The sequence below is a fragment of the Trachemys scripta genome, chromosome 6, assembly GCF_013100865.1.
Source record: "Trachemys scripta elegans isolate TJP31775 chromosome 6, CAS_Tse_1.0, whole genome shotgun sequence".
NCBI classification, from domain to species: domain Eukaryota; kingdom Metazoa; phylum Chordata; order Testudines; family Emydidae; genus Trachemys; species Trachemys scripta.
This window is the reverse complement of record NC_048303.1, coordinates 75,512,917-75,529,761: the sequence shown is the minus strand read 5'-3', so window position 1 is coordinate 75,529,761 and position 16,845 is coordinate 75,512,917. Positions and strand designations below refer to the sequence as shown.

The 16,845-nt window shown below is 39.5% G+C and overlaps 1 protein-coding gene across 5 annotated transcripts in view; it reads right to left on the bottom strand.

Moving 5' to 3' along the window:
- GRAMD2B (GRAM domain containing 2B) overlaps positions 1–12,215 on the bottom strand; it is a 65,269-nt gene extending 53,054 nt beyond the window's left edge. For all 5 annotated transcript variants that reach the window (XR_004646162.1, XR_004646163.1, XM_034773861.1 and 2 more), the window contains exon 1: positions 11,968–12,215. Coding sequence is in view for 3 of the 5 variants with exons in the window: in XM_034773861.1 (XP_034629752.1) it covers positions 11,968–12,092 (125 nt within the window). In the remaining 2 variants the exon portion in view is untranslated. The remainder of the gene's footprint in view (positions 1–11,967) is intronic.
- Between the last annotated feature and the right edge of the window lie 4,630 nt (positions 12,216–16,845).

Genomic DNA, 16,845 nt, shown 5'->3' with positions numbered 1-16,845 from the left:
TACTTAGACAACTGTAACCTTCATTCTTCTGAAGGTCTGTTTACATGTTGAGCTGGGGGTGTGATTCTCTGCTCAAGAAGACCTACCCGCACTAGTTCTGGTCAACCTAGCATGCTAATAATAGAGTATAGCCACAGAAGTGAGCGGCTACTTGTCCTGACTATGTGCCTTTGGTCTCAGATGGATACTACTCAGGGCAGCTTGCCACTACTGTTACTTGTGCTGCCACAGCTACACTATGTTTAGCACACTAGCTCAATCAGAGCTATGGTGGGTATGTAGTGTAGCTGTACCCTAAGAGTTGTCCATGTTGTATGCAGCTATGTAGCTTTCTATGTACAGAATCTTTAAATGGGAGAGGTTTGTCAACCAGGACTGTGAAACAGTTAGGTTTAAGGAGCATAGACTTAGAATGAGGGATGTACTCTGCTTTCTCTCTGGTGGAAAACTTACACTTATTTTCTAGAAAGAATGGTCCAGTGGTTAGGGCATTCATTTTTAATTGAGAAAACCTAGACCCTGTTCTGCCACAGATTTGGGCAAGTCGCTTTTAAAAATCTGCCCCTTTGTCTCTGTGCTTCAAATCCCCATCTCTAAAATGGGGATAACAATACTTCCCTAAGTCACAGGGGCATGTGAGTATAGATAAGTTGAAGATTGAAATGCTCAAATATCATAGTCATAGGTGCCAATATACGTACATTAGATTTTTCTTAGCCTAAAATTAGCCATCTAACCTGAATGTATATGCGGTGCTCTTTGCATAATGCCTATCTGTTGTGATTTTTGTATGTGTGGTGGGGGAAAGAGAATAGCTTGGAAATGATTTAATGGGGAGATACTAATTACAATGCTTGCATATTTTAAAAATCTGTTTATGTTTCCTTAGAGGTTAGTTTGTAGCTGCTTGAAACTAACTTAGTTCTCATGTCTAAATTAATTAAAAGTGACTCTCTAGCAAATCATAATTTTTCAAGAAACCCAAGCCTCTGTGGGCTACAGCTTCAAAATTAGGCACAAGCTGAACAAGATGCTTGTGCTCAGATAAACTACTATCTACAAACTAGAGATTGGAAAATGTATCCCCAATCTCTGCTCACAAATAGGTGGTAGCACTTTGTTCCATGGCACATCATCTTACTCAGTAAACGGGTCTTGGCAAATTCTCAATGCACAACATTTCATGGACAAAATGCTGTGTGACACAGTCTTCACACAATGCCTTTTCATTACAAAGAAAACGTAAAATCTAGAATTGAAAATAATAAATTCAGGCACCAGACTATTTATATATACATTTTTGATTCAGAATAGAAAATCTGTGACCAGGTCTTGTCAGGGAATGGTTGGTGCAACAAATACATTCTATAGTAAGGTATGTAGTATGGTCTTTGATCACAATGACACAGTTATATAAGAATATGTTAAGCTATTGGATGTGCAGGTGCTAATGTGGCTTTTATTTTGAGATTGTGGCAAATCTTCTGCCATAAAGAAGAAGGCACAGTGGAGCTTGTGTTGTTATGCATTTGTAATTGCCCCTGTATAATAGGTGCAGTAAGGAAGCTATGTGAAGATCAACTGCTGTCAGCAACAGAGACCTGCTGTTATTATGTAAAAGTCCATATCCTAATGTGTCTAATTGTAATTACATAGCTTTTAAAAAGTACTCTTGGAAAACATAGATATCATTGTATTATAAAGGATAGTTCATGGCTATTTCACATCTACTGTGCCAAGATGCCTTACAAACAAATAACAAAGATGTGTACCTGCTCCAAGGAGTCTACAGTCTAAGGTCTTGATCCTGAAACTGGATCTACTAGACCAACTTACATGATCAGGGCCTAATCTGGATACAACACAGCAAAGGGTGGCAAACAAGATTGGGATATAGGAAGGATGTGAGATGTATGAATAAAAGATAATGAGAGGTGTAAGGTCCCTGGCCTGACACCCCTGCTATTTTTGGTTTTTCCCCTCCTTTCTTCCCAGAGTGTTGGTGTAGCGCTGCTGGATCAGTGTGCTCTCAACCTTTCCAGACTACTGTATCCCTTTCAGGAGTCTGCTTTGTCTTGCGTTATCCCCAAGTTTCACCTCACTTAAAAACTACTTGCTTACAAAATCAGACATAAAAATACAAAAGTGTCACAGCACATTATTACTAAAAAATTGCTTACTTTCACATTTTACCATATAATTATAAAATAAATCAATTGGAATATAAATATTGTGCTTACAATTCACTGTATAGTATATAGAGCAGTGTAAATAAGTCATGATATAAAATTTTAATTTGCGCAGACTTCACTAGTGCTTTTTATGTGGACCGTTGTAAAACTAGGCAAATATCTAGAGTAGTTGATGTACCCCCTGGAAGACCTCTGCGTACCCCCAGGGGTACACATATCCCTGGTTGAGAACCACTGTGCTAGATGAAAGCCACACTGAACAGCTCCCTCTAATGGTCCAGTTTGTTTCCATTTAAACAAAACTGAATTAATATTGCTTTAAGCATATGATATAAATATTAATAATACTATAAATAAGCACCTATCCCCAAAATGTGGCCTCATATTTCCTCAGCCCTACATGCACTTAAAAGAAGGTGAACTATAAGATATTCTGAATGTTTCAGATAGATTTGCTATGTATAGTGCTGCAAAGACTAATCTGTATTTATTATACTTTAATTTTGTATCTGAAATATTAGATCCACACTGGTCTTTTTTCCCCCTTCCTTTACACTGAAAAAATTCTGATTTCTGAAAGAGATCCTACCATGTTAGGTGGTGACTAGAATAATGTTATTGACCATCCCAGCACAGGTCATCTTCTTTCTAGTATCATTCAGATACCACAGTCACTATTACAAAATCTAGATTGTAAAAGCTGGAGAATTCATAACTAGAGTTGGTCAAAACACTTTCAAAGGAACAGTTTTCTGCTGGAAAATTCAGTTTTGTCAAAATCAAACATGTTACATCAGGGTGGGCAAACTTTTTGGCCTGAGGGCCACATCGGGGTTCCAAAACTGTATGGAGGACTGGGTAGGGAAGGCTGTCCCTCCCCAAACAGCCTGGCCCCCACCCCCATCTGCCCGCTCCCACTTCCCACCCCCTGACTGCCCCCCTCAGAAGCTCCCACCCATCCAATCCCCCCTGCTCCTTGTCCCCTGACCGCCCCCTCCTGGGACCCCTGCCCCTAACCGCCTCCCTTGGGGCCCCACCCCCATCCAACCCTCTCTGCTCCCTGTCCCCTGACTGTCCTGACCCCTATCCACATCCCCACTCCCTGACAGGTCCCCTGGGACTCCCACGCCTGTCCAAACACCCCCTACTCCCTGTCCCTTGACTGCCCCCCCGGGACCTCGTGTCCCTTATCCAACTTTTGTAGTGTCAGGAGGATTGCACTGGGGCTTAGGTGTGAGATTGGTCTTGGGCATCACTGCCAATGTAGTGTCAGATGCCCAAGGCAGAAATTAGGCACTTTAGAAGACTTTTACAGCAAAAATTTAGGCACTGAGTGAGTCTAGGAGGCAGAAGAGTGAGGTTTTTGTGGATCTCAATGGCACCTAAATCTCTTTGTGGATCTGGGCCTCACCTGTAAAATGGGCATGTCTCTACCTCACAGGAGTGATGTGAGTCTTCCATAAATTTATTCTGTGAGGCATTCGGATACTATGGTATTGGGGACCATGTGAGTAGCTGATGTATTTTCTTTTCCTCTTTTAAAAGAAGGTTGATGTTTGAGAGGGAAATACACATTATCATTGTGCACCTTCATATATAAACTTGAATTACAAGTAGTTACATCAGTCTCAGAAAATAGAAAGATGCAACATTATAGTCAATAGTGTAGCAGCTTTTGGAGCTCCCTCCGCACCCAAGACAATTTAAACTAGGATTTCTTTTCTACACTGGCAGCTACTAATGAATGGTGAATGGGGCTTGAAGGAGGGGATTTAACAGATGGGGTTATTTCTTTAAAGAAATAAAAAGCCTCCACAGAAGTGGCCTCTTTTACCTTCCCCGGAGAGAAGAGAAAAAGTAAAACTTCAGGGCAGCACTATATAGCACAGTCAGGCGAGGGAAGGGCTGGCAGCATCTTCAGCACAGCAGCACCAGATAATGCAGTCCAGGGAAGAAGAAGCCTCCAGTTCTTAATACTCCTTATCCTGAAGTACACAGTAGTGCAGAGAGCCGCACGTGCTCACAGGATGCCTTTTCAGTCCTCTTTGGGGGCTAGGAACTTAGTCCCAAAGAATCATGAGTCACTGACATGCATCCACCTCAGCAGGGGTCTCCATCACAATGATGGATAAAGTGATCTCTGTGAATTGGCCCGAAAGCACATAGGTAGTTCGGACCCAGGTTCAATTTTTCCCAAACTCCTGGCAGGTAGATTATTGCAGTAAGGAGGTGCTATTTTAAATGCTCATATTTTTGCAGCTATGAGGGTTCACTGCATGCTTTCATATGTGTTTTTTATATGTCACTGACCATTAGTTTTGAGAAAGCAAAACCAGGCTGATGATGTTTTGCAAAACCAAAACAATGAGGTCTTACAAAACCAAAACCATCCTGTCTTCTGCTCATCCCTGTTAAATTGTTAGGTACAATATAAGAACAATTAGTATTTGGATTACGTAAAGGAAAAACTGATAGTCGTTTGCTAAGTATGTCCCTCACTCACTTCTGGATTCCAAGGGAGGAAAATAGTGGACCCTGTGCAAACAAATATTAATGTTGTGTTAATAGTTGTTTGCACAGGTCCACTGTTGTGTGTGCCATTGCCATCCATAGCAAAGGTGAAACATGATATACAGTACACAGACACAGCCAAGAGTTGTGCAAAACTGAATAGAAGTGTTCAAGGCAGGAAAATTTTGGGGTATGCAACAAATAGGTAAGAAAATGCTAAAACTGACTAGTGGAGAACCACAATGAATACAGTGCATAAAGATAGGGGTGTGTGTGTGTGGCCAACTGCCAATGTCACAATACAGAAGTGGCCAGAGTCCTACATAACACTGCCATGAAACTTTGCAGAAGAATTTGTCTAGCACTAAACACCAAGAGCCAAGGTAAAGTCATGATGCCTGGAAAGTGTAAGGCAAACACAGACCAATCATTAAGAACAGAGCCATATTTTTTTGGTTGTATAGCACACACCAACATCCACTTAGAAAAGCCATGGATAAACAAGCAGTGACCTGTAAGCAACTTCAAAGTAAGATGCTTAAAGCCAGACAGAGAAGCAATATGATCACCAAATTATGCTTGGGGCAGGACCTGAACCCAGGAACTCCTGGGTCATAAGGCCACATATATAGTCATATGCTATGCCCTCTTCCATGTATGGATTCTCTGTAACTTGAAGTCTTTAAATCATGTTTTGAGGACTTCAGTAACTCAGCCAGAGTTTATGGGTCTATTACAGGAGGCGGGGTCGGGGGTGGGGGGTGAGGTTCTATGGCCTGCAATGTGCAAGAGGTCAGACCAGATGATCATGACGGTCCCTTCTGACCTTTGAATCTATGAATCTATAGTAGAATTCTGTGAAGTATCCTATCAGGGTCATTTCAATGACAAAGATAAGATTAGATAAAGACTTTTCACTAAGCTTTACACATGTGAGACATGGGCAGGCTCTAACCACAACCACACAGATACAAAAATTGTGCTGGCAAGAGACCCGTAATGCAGACATGTGGAAAGATGTTGAAACAGCAGCACGACTTCTAATTCTATCACACATGCTAAAGAGCCACTCCTATTTGTCATACAAGCAAGTCAGTGAAGGGTTGTGAAATATCTGCAAGTCATTTAGCATACAAAATATGTACAAAGGGCACAAAGTAAATCAACTATGCACACACTCATAGTCAGTATACGTGACCTGAGCTGTTTCCAGTAGATTGCTATAAGAAGTCAGCAGGTAGGACTATGAGACAAACACTATTATCCACAAGTGGAAATGTGCATAAAATTAATCCCACAGGCCATGCCACCAGGCAAGTGCCTTCTCACAGTGATAACACACAATCAAAACCTCACACCCATATCATCAGCACTTCCTCTCCAAAGGACCCACAGGCATATCATATGCCACATCCATCCTCTGGTAAGGATCAGTACAGCATTGTTATCCATTATATAAACACTCAGACTACTTGTATAGTATGCCTTGCCCATTAAATATCATCAGCATTACAACAGGTTAGTTGGATTCTTCTTTTGACCCACCCTATTACCTACCAGACAGGGGAACCCTGCAGAGAGATGCTAATTGATTCCCTATTGATTTACTGTAGCAAGTGCAGCATGTTAATACCCTGGACATAATAGAGGTGTGAGTGGCCTCTGAGTAATCCTAAGGGAGGAACAACTGAGTTTAGTAGGAAGGATTGAACTGATGTTCATATTATTTATTTGAACCTCCACAGTATGTTGGGACAGCTTTGTGGCAGGATGTAAACAAACTCATCTAACACAAGTGGCTGAATAGCAGTTTAATCACATTCACCCAGTATGGAGTGATAGAGAGACTTTTATCCTGAAAGTGGGGTAAATCGCAGCACAGTTTTTGCTACAGGCTCAGCCAAGTTCACATATCTGGTATAGTTGTATTGAATTCCTTTCTTCACAGTCATGCTTAACAAGCATGAATTGCATGTAATCTTTTTTTCCACAGCTCCTCCACTTCCGCTTATTAAAAAATATTGCTCCAGTTCATGTGATGATCCCACACTACAAAAATATTAATTCCCTCCATCTCTCTGATGTCCTCTTGGATGTTATGACTCCTTTCATCATCATCATTACCTATGGGCTGGTCCTTCCTTCTTTTATGAGGCATGTCAGAAGAGGTGCTCTCCTCAAACTGTCTGCTGTTTCTCTTGGTGAATACAAATATCAATGCAGTATCCACTCTTCCTTCTGGTAAAGTTCCTTCTTGTGAGTAAAACTCAGCAGTGTCTGGATTTCAGGCCCAAATACAGTATGATCCCTGAGGGCTTCTTGGAGATAATTACCAAAATGACAGGGTGGGGACAGCTTTATTATAATAATAATAGCCAACTCTTACAGAACAGTGAAACTTCTGCTAGTAAATTTTTGTACCAGGTGAAATTATGACCCCATTGACATCAATAGCAAAGCTCTCATTGACTTCAGTAGGGCCATGATTTCTCCCATAGTGCTTTCTAATCACGTTAGTTAAGTCCTTGCAGATCATGTCACCCAGTGCTTGAGGGAAATTTAGTCTGTGAGGACTACAAATATCAAATCAAGAATTAGGAAAGTAGATTATGAAAAAAATATGTCTTCAGTGTATATTGTTGTAGCCTTTATACCTAAAGTTCAAAAAACTCATCTTTTAATCACAGTGGAACCCAGCCATTTTTGCCTGTCTTTCATTTATCCAAAGACCTTTTCCTTTCCGCTATTACTACTACTACTACTACTACTACTACTTATTTTTTTGTATTAGAGTAGTGCCTAGAGGTTCCAATCCAGGTCAGAGCCTCACTGAGCTAGGCTGTGTATGTATTTATAGTTAGAGACAGTCCCTGACCCAAGGACCTTAGAATTTCTAAATAAAAATGCCATACAAAGGATGGGAGAGGAAACAGAAACCTACCCAAGTTCACACAGCAGTTCAGTGGCAGAAGCAGGAGTAGAACCTAGGACCATGTTGCCGTTGTAGTGATCATGCTGCTGTTATAAAAGGGATCCTATCCTCATCACAAATTATTTTCTTATGTCTCCTCATCCAACCAAGCCAGTCATGCCTGTTTAATTCCCTACGATGACTTTAATTGGATGAGGCTAATATTATTCATTAATTTGTTTTTGGCAATCCCCAGATTTTTCCAGATGTCTAGGAAAGGAGGTTCCTACCCTGAATTGCTTAAAGTGCAATGAAAAACTCAGAACGAGGAAAAAATATAACTTTGAAAATGAATTGCACTAGTCCAGTCAGCTCCTCCTTGTTTTTACAGCAGAGAAGACAGTGGATAATAAACTGTTCTACTGAACTATTTATTTCATATGAGGCAGGTTTTTTTTGTTTGTTTTTTTTGCTTTTGGAACCTGTAAGAAATGTGTCCCAGATATAACAGGCCACATAAGACAAATGCTTCTCCTGGAGAAGTTTGGTGTGTTATTGAGCAGTGAAACAGTTCACAATGTTTTAAGTGGTCATAACTGGGCTGCAAAGATAGCACATGTTTAAGATGAAAAGTTACCCCTCTCTTTACTGCTTCAGTTTATCTGAATGAAGCCTTGGCAACACAGCGGAGTGGGTTGGGCTGGTCTCTGACGGATACTGTTGTCACCACCAGAACTTCATTTGTGTTTAGCGAGAGTTCACATTTTGAACAAATATAGAAAATTCAGCAACAAGAACCTAAAACTATGGATCCCTAATAAAGATGCTTAACATCTACATAGTAGTTTTCATATTCAAACTGCTTTATGCCTATTAAGTAACTAAACCTCACTTAGACCCCTGTGCAATAGATAAGTCAATATTCTTAATTCCACTTCACAGATGAGGAATCCCAAGTGAAGAAATGAAGTGATTTACCCAAAGCCATACAGCAAATCACGGGGCAGCACCAGGAATACAGCCAAGATTACAGCTACAGATCTTTTCCGTGATACACTGCTTCCCACACTCGAGTCCTCTTTAGATTTTCTGTCAGTTAGCTTCAGTCATTACCGGCCAATGCTAACCCTCCATTTCCCTTTACGAACACCTGATGTACTGAAAGCATCTGCTATACACAGGTCTTTTACTCCTGCTTTATCATTTTATTATTGTTAAGGATGACTATACATACAGAATGCAGTAGGTATAAATGGAGCTTTACAGACACCAGAGAAGATAAGGACCCTGATCTAATGATCTTAAAATTCTCATTTGTACATATTCGATACATTGGATTGGCCTAAACTACAAATCTGAGTCTAGATTGAGACTTTTCTAAAGTTTGGGGGATTTGACTGTAGAGATTTTAGAGATAAAGGTCAGCTGTGAAATTCAGATCTTCATTGCTGTTGCCAGTTATTCTGGCCTGGAGTGCTGGAAGGTGGTTCTCTGAAGCCAGGACAGCTTCATGAATCCACCCTAACAGTGCTGCAGATGCATCTGGTTAACACTCTTTTTGGATACAGATCCCAGGCTAACCCTGACCCATAAACAGTGCTGTGCATGCTGTACTACTAAAGGAAGCCTCCGTTATAGCTCCATAGCCTCTGTCTGTTTCTGAAATCAAGTCTGCTCTTTGTCAGAAGCAACATGCTGCCATGGTGATAAATGATGAGCTCCCCTGTCTGAAATGTTAATAGCCCCCTAGATTCCTGCAAATTTATACTCATCTGCACAGTGCCAATTTCAGCAAGAGAAAAGCAGAGGTATATAAAAGCTTAAATATACAGTCGCTCTTTAGCCTCAAGCATGACTAATTATGATGACTGAGAACAATCATTAATATATTAAATTGTCTGTCTGTCTATCTTCACACCTGGATAATATTCTATAAATAAACAGGATTGTAATGAAAATATTAATTGGAATAAAAAAGCCTGCATGTCTTTTTAAAAACCTTATTTCATGGATAGCAGCACACACCTCCCTTTAGGTGAGTGTGTCATAACTGTGACACACATACCGAAAACAAGTTCATAAGTGCTCACTCCAGCTGCCAGGTCATGCCATGGAATTACACATGCTTCTTGCTAGGTTGTCTGTTTTTTTGTAGTTAAGTTAGTTTATGTTTTTCTAGTGTTTGCTGTTTAGAAAGGAATGTTTTTATTAAAGGCCTTTATGATCACCACCATCCACCTGACTGAGTAGGATTGGACTGAGTTTCCACAGGGTCTGTCCACGCCACTCCTCACTTGGCAGGAGAGGTTCTTTTTGAGTGACATGAGGCACAGGAATCTTTACCCCTCGAAGGGCTGATTACACTGGTTCCAGAGCATCCGTAGTATCTAGCTGGGTGTACATGTATATGTAGTGAAGTGAGTATAACAAATAAACACTGGATGTTGATCTGAAAATCAGGCCCTAATTAACTTGTTTAAGGAAACAAAAGAAGCCTCTGACATGTTTAATTAGCTCAGGAATTCCTGGCTCCCAATCCTGTGCTCAGGCTGGTAGACAATCTCTCACTCATATTCAAGTTAGATAAAAAAAGCCATTATGGAGATATAAACATTAAAACAAACAACAATAATATTTCACAGGAAGTGAGGTGAGGCCATCAAACTAATTTTCACTTGAACTGTAAACAATATTTTTGATGCCTGGTCTGCAATTATTTTAACACATTGAGATTTATTCTTGAGTAGCAAAATAACAGTTACATAAGGGATCGGTCAGGGTGCTCCTGATGAGGCACTGTGTGACTGTGCTTATATAACACATCAATTGCCAATTTCTAGCAAAAAAGATTGTGGTGGTTACTAATAGCATTTGGGAATTAACTGGGCAGATACAGGGGTCAAACAGTGGTGAAAAATTCTCATCCAAGCTACAGTGGTGGCAGAGCTATTCAAAGAGGCTACTTCAGCCCACAGGCCCTTTCATAGTTCCCATCCTCCACAGACATAGGTGCTGGAACATCACCTGGCTTGAAGTGGTTTCCATCATATATAGGCTTTACAGTTTGGTTCAATGGCTCTCAGCACGCCCACTATACAAATTGTTCTAGCACCCCTGCCCACAGAAGGGGCGGATGAGAGGATCCACATAGCAGTGTACCCTCTGGTCTTCCCCTTTCTGTTTCCTTCACTTGTGTAAGCTCCTCCCACTCCACCCCTGCTCAGAGAAGAGTGCTATGCCATGCAGGAAACTGTACACCCACTGTACAGTCCACCCTGCATGGCCAATGGAACCACACTGATGGTGTGGTGATTGATGGTAGTGCTGCTTGGGAGACCTCTGTGACTGCCGAGGAGGAGCTGGATTTGGCACTTAGAATATGAGCTTTTCCAACAGAACATTTTACTAGAGAGCCTTTATGAAATTTCATATCACACAAACACTTTTTGCTATTATGGTAGAATCCCTCTTAAAACTCAATTTAACAAGCACTATAAAGTTGCCCACAGGCCATAATGCTTGAGAAAATATTTGACCTACTTCCCTGCTTTAAATCCACTTTGTATTCAAATCCACTTTTACTTTCTAAATAATACTTGCCCCCTCACTGGGTTGGCATGAGACTTAATGACTGCAAAGAGCTTTGAAATCCTCAGATGGACAATGCTATACAAATTCAAAGTCCTACTTATTATTTTTAATTATTCTTATTATTGCTGTACAAAAATAAGGAACTGTAGTCTCATAAATCTTGTACTCTCCCATAAATTCCCCCACATGGCTCCCTTCAGACTAACTCCTGCATACCAAGTGCACCATTAAATTAGGCTTGAATAAAGACTGGGAGTGGATGGGTCATTACACAAAGTAAAAACTATTTCCCCATACTAATTTTTCCCCTCCTGTTACTTACACCTTCTTGTCAACTGTTTGAAATGGGCCATCCTGATTATCACTACAAAAGTGTTTTTTTCTCCTGCTGATAATAGCCCACCTTAATTGATTAGTCTCATTAGAGTTGGTATGGCAACACCCATTTTTTCATGTTCTCTGTGTATATATATCTTTCGACTATTTTCCTCTGCATGCATCCGATGAAGTGGGTTTTAGCCCAAATAAATTTGTTAGTCTCTAAGGTGCCACAAGTACTCCTGTTCTTTATACTAAGTGCAGTCACTAATCCAACTGTAATCGTTATCACTGTGTGCTTTGCCTTCACAAATTAAACTTCTTTTTAGGGTTTCCAGCAGTGTAGGTGTTCTGGTGCCATCCCACTCTTCTGCTGCTACTCTCGCTCCAGATATAAAATAGGTTCAGAATGCTCAATCAGAGTTTGAACCATACTGAGCTTACCTCATAAACACTGATCCGATGCTATCTGTAAGGCTGAGTGGAGAATCATCACTGGGCTTTCGGAAGCTGTTCTGATTCTCATAATGAAAAACAGTCTCATCCAAGGAATGCCTTTTTCTCACCATTTTAAGGGAATTAACTGCAGAATTCAACAAATTCAGCACAAATTGCTGCTCTCCAAAGTGATCCTTTGAAAGCTCAGCCTTTCACTGCGGTAGGAAGTGCATTCTTCCCGTGAATCCAGCTCAAGCTAGTTTTTTTTTTTTTTAAATCTGTTAATAAGTAACATATTAGCATGACATCACAAGGTGGTTTTCCGTTTGTCCACAGTGCTTCATATACTTGTTCCAAACCAGTCATACTATGTGGCGTGATATGACTTTAGAACTTATTACTGCTAGTCCTATTACCTAGCTTGTATATACTACTTTTCATACGTAGCTCTAATACTAATAGTAATAATTTCTGCCATTTAAATAAAGAAAATGAGGGTATATAAAAGAATTGCACTTTTTCAAATAATATTTCCTTGACAAAGTTAGCATCAGAAACAAACAGAAATATGCTCTATCATATGGACTATTTTAATGGATTATCAGCCTGACTCTAATTACCCAGATGGAAAAACAAAGTATACTTTATATACGATATAAGCTACTATATTTAAATCATTTGGCATGTCAAAGCTATTTTATTGCACACCCACATTAACATATGTATATATGTGTGTATAATTATCAATATATGTACATGTTTTAAAGTGTACATTGCAGCTCATTTAAATATGGATAAGACTTTAACATTCAAATCACCAGATAACAATGAAGCACGAGCAGTTTGCCTAACCTTTCTTTCCAGAGGGAGCTGACAACCATTAACTGCAAGCTGCACAGTTTCCTGTTTGCTGAAGATGGTGGTAATGATTGTATATAAGAAAACAATGTACACGGTGGAAAAAGTTTGTTTTAAATATAACTTCTTCAATCATCCTGGACGAAGGCATCAGTCCATGCAGAAAGACCCTTATGCCTGTATAGAGTCCCTTTATCTTCAGCCTGGATAGAAGGGTCTAGCCATGAGGATTCCATTGCCTGATGGATTCTAAATCTATGAACCTGACTTCTTATTCTAAAGTTCCATAGACAGATTCTTTAACAATGCAAATGGCAATGAATTTGGACTATTCAATCAAAATAAATGTTTAAATTATGATTTTCTGTACAATCTACTCTTGTTTCTTTGTATAATTAACACCCCCCCCAGCCTCTTAGTTTTAGAAAACAAAAATCTCTTTTGTGATCAATGCGAAGCAAACTGTAATTACATCTACTATAAATGACAGAAACAACAGAGGGGAAAACAAGCTATGACAACACCATGATTATCACCACAAGGGAGGAAGTAAAGATCAATACAAAACAGCACATCCCTTTGGAGGTGAAAACTCAAAATCAATTAAAAAGTGTTAAAGAAAAGATAAGGAAGCTAGGTTCACTGTGACACAAGAACAAAATATGAGAAACAGAAATACATATCAAACACAAAATTGACAGGTAAAAAGATTGTAAAAAGATTGTAGATAGAATTTTATGAAATGAAGTTTTAAAAAATTAGTGAAATCTGTACTTTTGATCTCCTTAAATATTGTCTGTGCAATAACAGACAAATGATCTCCCCCCCAAAAAGGAAGTTATTTTAACTTTTCTGCTTCCCTGAGTTAAACTTTCTGGAATTCCAATGAGTTAGTTCTTTCCAGAACTATATTTTACATCTTTGGATTCCAGCCATCCAGATCTTTTAGTTGCCTGGGGTTCTGCTGGATGGAATTAGCTTATAATCACCGGCTGATTAGCCATACAGTATCTCTGTACTTTATTTCTCTTCTTGGAAAACAAACAGATAAAAAGGTACCCTTCAACAAACAGAGCAAAACCATGACAATGCCATTAGTTCCTTAAAGGAGACTAAAGATTTAATTAAAAAAGAGGGTTGAAGTGACCAAAAGAACAAAGCCATGGCCAATTCGCTCCTTGTCATGGTTTAGCCACTTCTGTTTCCCACTACTCCTAGTTTGTTCAGAGGCTGGGCGGCTGCTGCTGCATCAGTTTGACAACACAAGCACAGATGTCTAGTCTTTCCAAGTCCCAGAATTAAAAAATTGTGCATCTGGCAGGGTAAGCCCCCGACTGTTCTTCAGAGCTGGTTTCTTGGCCAACCATCTTACTAGAACTGAGTCTGAGCCAGCTGTCTTTGAGCCAGAGCCCTGCTTCACTCAGACATTTCATGCTTGCTATAGATCCATAGTGTTTGAAACAGTGAAATGAAATCAACTCCAGTGTGGAATGGCAATATCATGTTTTAGGTAACAGAGGTAGGTGTATGGAACTGCATGAAACATGCAACCCTAGTATTGTACACAAAGCACAATGTCACTGGCAGAGACATGTGAACCAAGCGTAATGCATGGAATAAACACCATGATGTACTAGATGATGATTTGTACCATGACTGTCAGTAAAACACCAGCCACAACTACATCCAACAACAGTAACAGGAGCAGACCAGCTGCAATATAATTAAGCTTGGAAAGATTAAGTTTTCATCAGTAAATGTTGGTAAATGCTGATTTCACCGTGTACACAAAAACTGATTAAAACATATTTCCATCAATAATAATCAAAATTCACAGATAGGCAAAGTAAGAGTTGGATTTGAGGCTATTTCCTTCATATATTTTGACATGTGCTGTTGACAATTTGTGTTTCTATGCTTATAAAGCTTTAACTTTTTGAATCACAATGTCGGACCCTCTCACCTAATTTCCTGCAACTGTGAAAATTTAAATAGAAACAAATAGAAAAAATGTTTAAAAATAAAACATTATTATTAATCAAAATTATATAAAAAAATCAAATTCTGCCAACCCTAAATATGACAATAAAGCAAAGACCTAGCAAGGAGACCTGAATTTAAGGCTTATTCAAAGACGGCTGAAGTGAATAGAAAAATTCTCATTAACTTCAATGAGTTTTGATCAGGGCCTTTATCAGAGCAGCACAACCATGACTCAGACAGTCCTGTGCAGCAACAGTGAGCCCAGCCTGTAGAGAAGAAGCACAGGAAAAAAACAATTAATAGAAAAACGGAGGCACCTACACCAATTGATAAACACAGCTGTAACAAATCATGGGTTTGATTGCTTTGATTCTCTCAGGAAGTGGATAGAGGAGCATTTATAGAGACAAAGAAAGAGAAGGAGCTAAGCAGGCCTAGGAAATTTTAGAACACGTAAAACTTTTCCTTTCTTCTCTTCCACAAGAAATAGTAATTTTTTTCATTTTTCTTTCTTTGATGCCTACAAGCCCCAGTCAGAATCATAGCCTCATTGTGCTAAGCACTGTATAAACATATTATGCTATACAGTCCTTGGCTAGAAGATTTTATAACAAGACATAACTAAGTGAGTTTAACAAACAATAGAAGGGAGGACAGGGGAGATCACCTTGCTACATAATAGCACATACCTTGATAAATCAGACTGAATTAAATGGGTGGGGGATAACTTTATTTTAATAATAATTTTGTTGTTTCCCATTGCTTATCTTTTTTAAATTTCTGTTTTTACTAGAAGAATTCCCTTCCTCCAAATCTCTACTCTTGCCTGTTTCTAATTTTTTTTAACTGTATCTTAAAAATGCCTTCCTCTATTCTATCATTAAGAAAATAAACAAACAATGCAGACAAAATATCACAAGGAGTTCCCCGGCTATCACCTTTTCTTCTTGACCATGGCCCTTTCAAAATGCAGTCACTGCTCTTTCCCCTCAGAAATAGTATCATATGTGTCTACATACATGTACCAGACTTAAATTCAATATACTTGGGTTTCTTCCTGCTTCAGGAAGAAGGAACTTATAAACTCTGTACATTATTGTTTGTTTAGTAGACTGCACCTTCAAATCAATTGTATTTTGATATTTACTGTTTGGAAAGGGTGTGCTTACCTATTTTTTGTCTCCTTTGTTTGATTAATTTCATCACTGCCAGGGCTCTCGCTTGGGGGATACAGGAACTGTTGTATATCCCCCTTCCTACATAGAGCACTAATTGCTATATCTAACAAGTGCATCGATTGAATCCAACTATCTCCCATCTTTCTGTCACTTACCACTTATCACAATTTACCACAGTCTCTTCCACTTTCGTATTTAGTAATTGTGCATAGTGCTTTGCCTTTGATATGAAGGATGAGGTTGCCTAGCCTCCTTGTGGTCTCATTTGATTTAACTGTGTTAGTACCAGACCTCTGGCCGGGGCACTTTTGAAGAACTGTGGCTATATCTACACAGCAAAGAAAAACTTGTAGCTGGCCTGTGCCAGCTGACTCAGGCTCGCAGGGTTTGGGTCTGTGGGACTGTTTTGCTGTGTAGACTTCTGGGCTCGGGCTGGAGCCTGGGCTTTAGGACCCTACAGGGTGGGCCAACCGCAGTTTTTTTGTTGTTGTTGCTGTGTAGACATACCTTGTGTGTTCCGTGTCTCATCATTCCCATATACAACATTATTTCTTATACCTACTAAATACATTTATTGGTCTCTGATTTTCTGTCACCACCTATCACTATTCACAATAGCCATTAGCACATATTTTTATAATAAAATTTTTATAATAGTAATTTTATGTGTAAGTACACGCATAGTCCTAATTGGGAAGGGCATGACAAAACATAGAAAATCAGGCAATTGCACTTTTCCTTGAGGTCCCTTTGGAGTTGGTTTAGCTATTCAAAGATGAGTCTGAAAAGTGGAAAAACATTTGAGGGAATGAATGGGCTATGGGATTTGTAGAGATGTAGAACATTTCATTTCTAGGTCACTGGT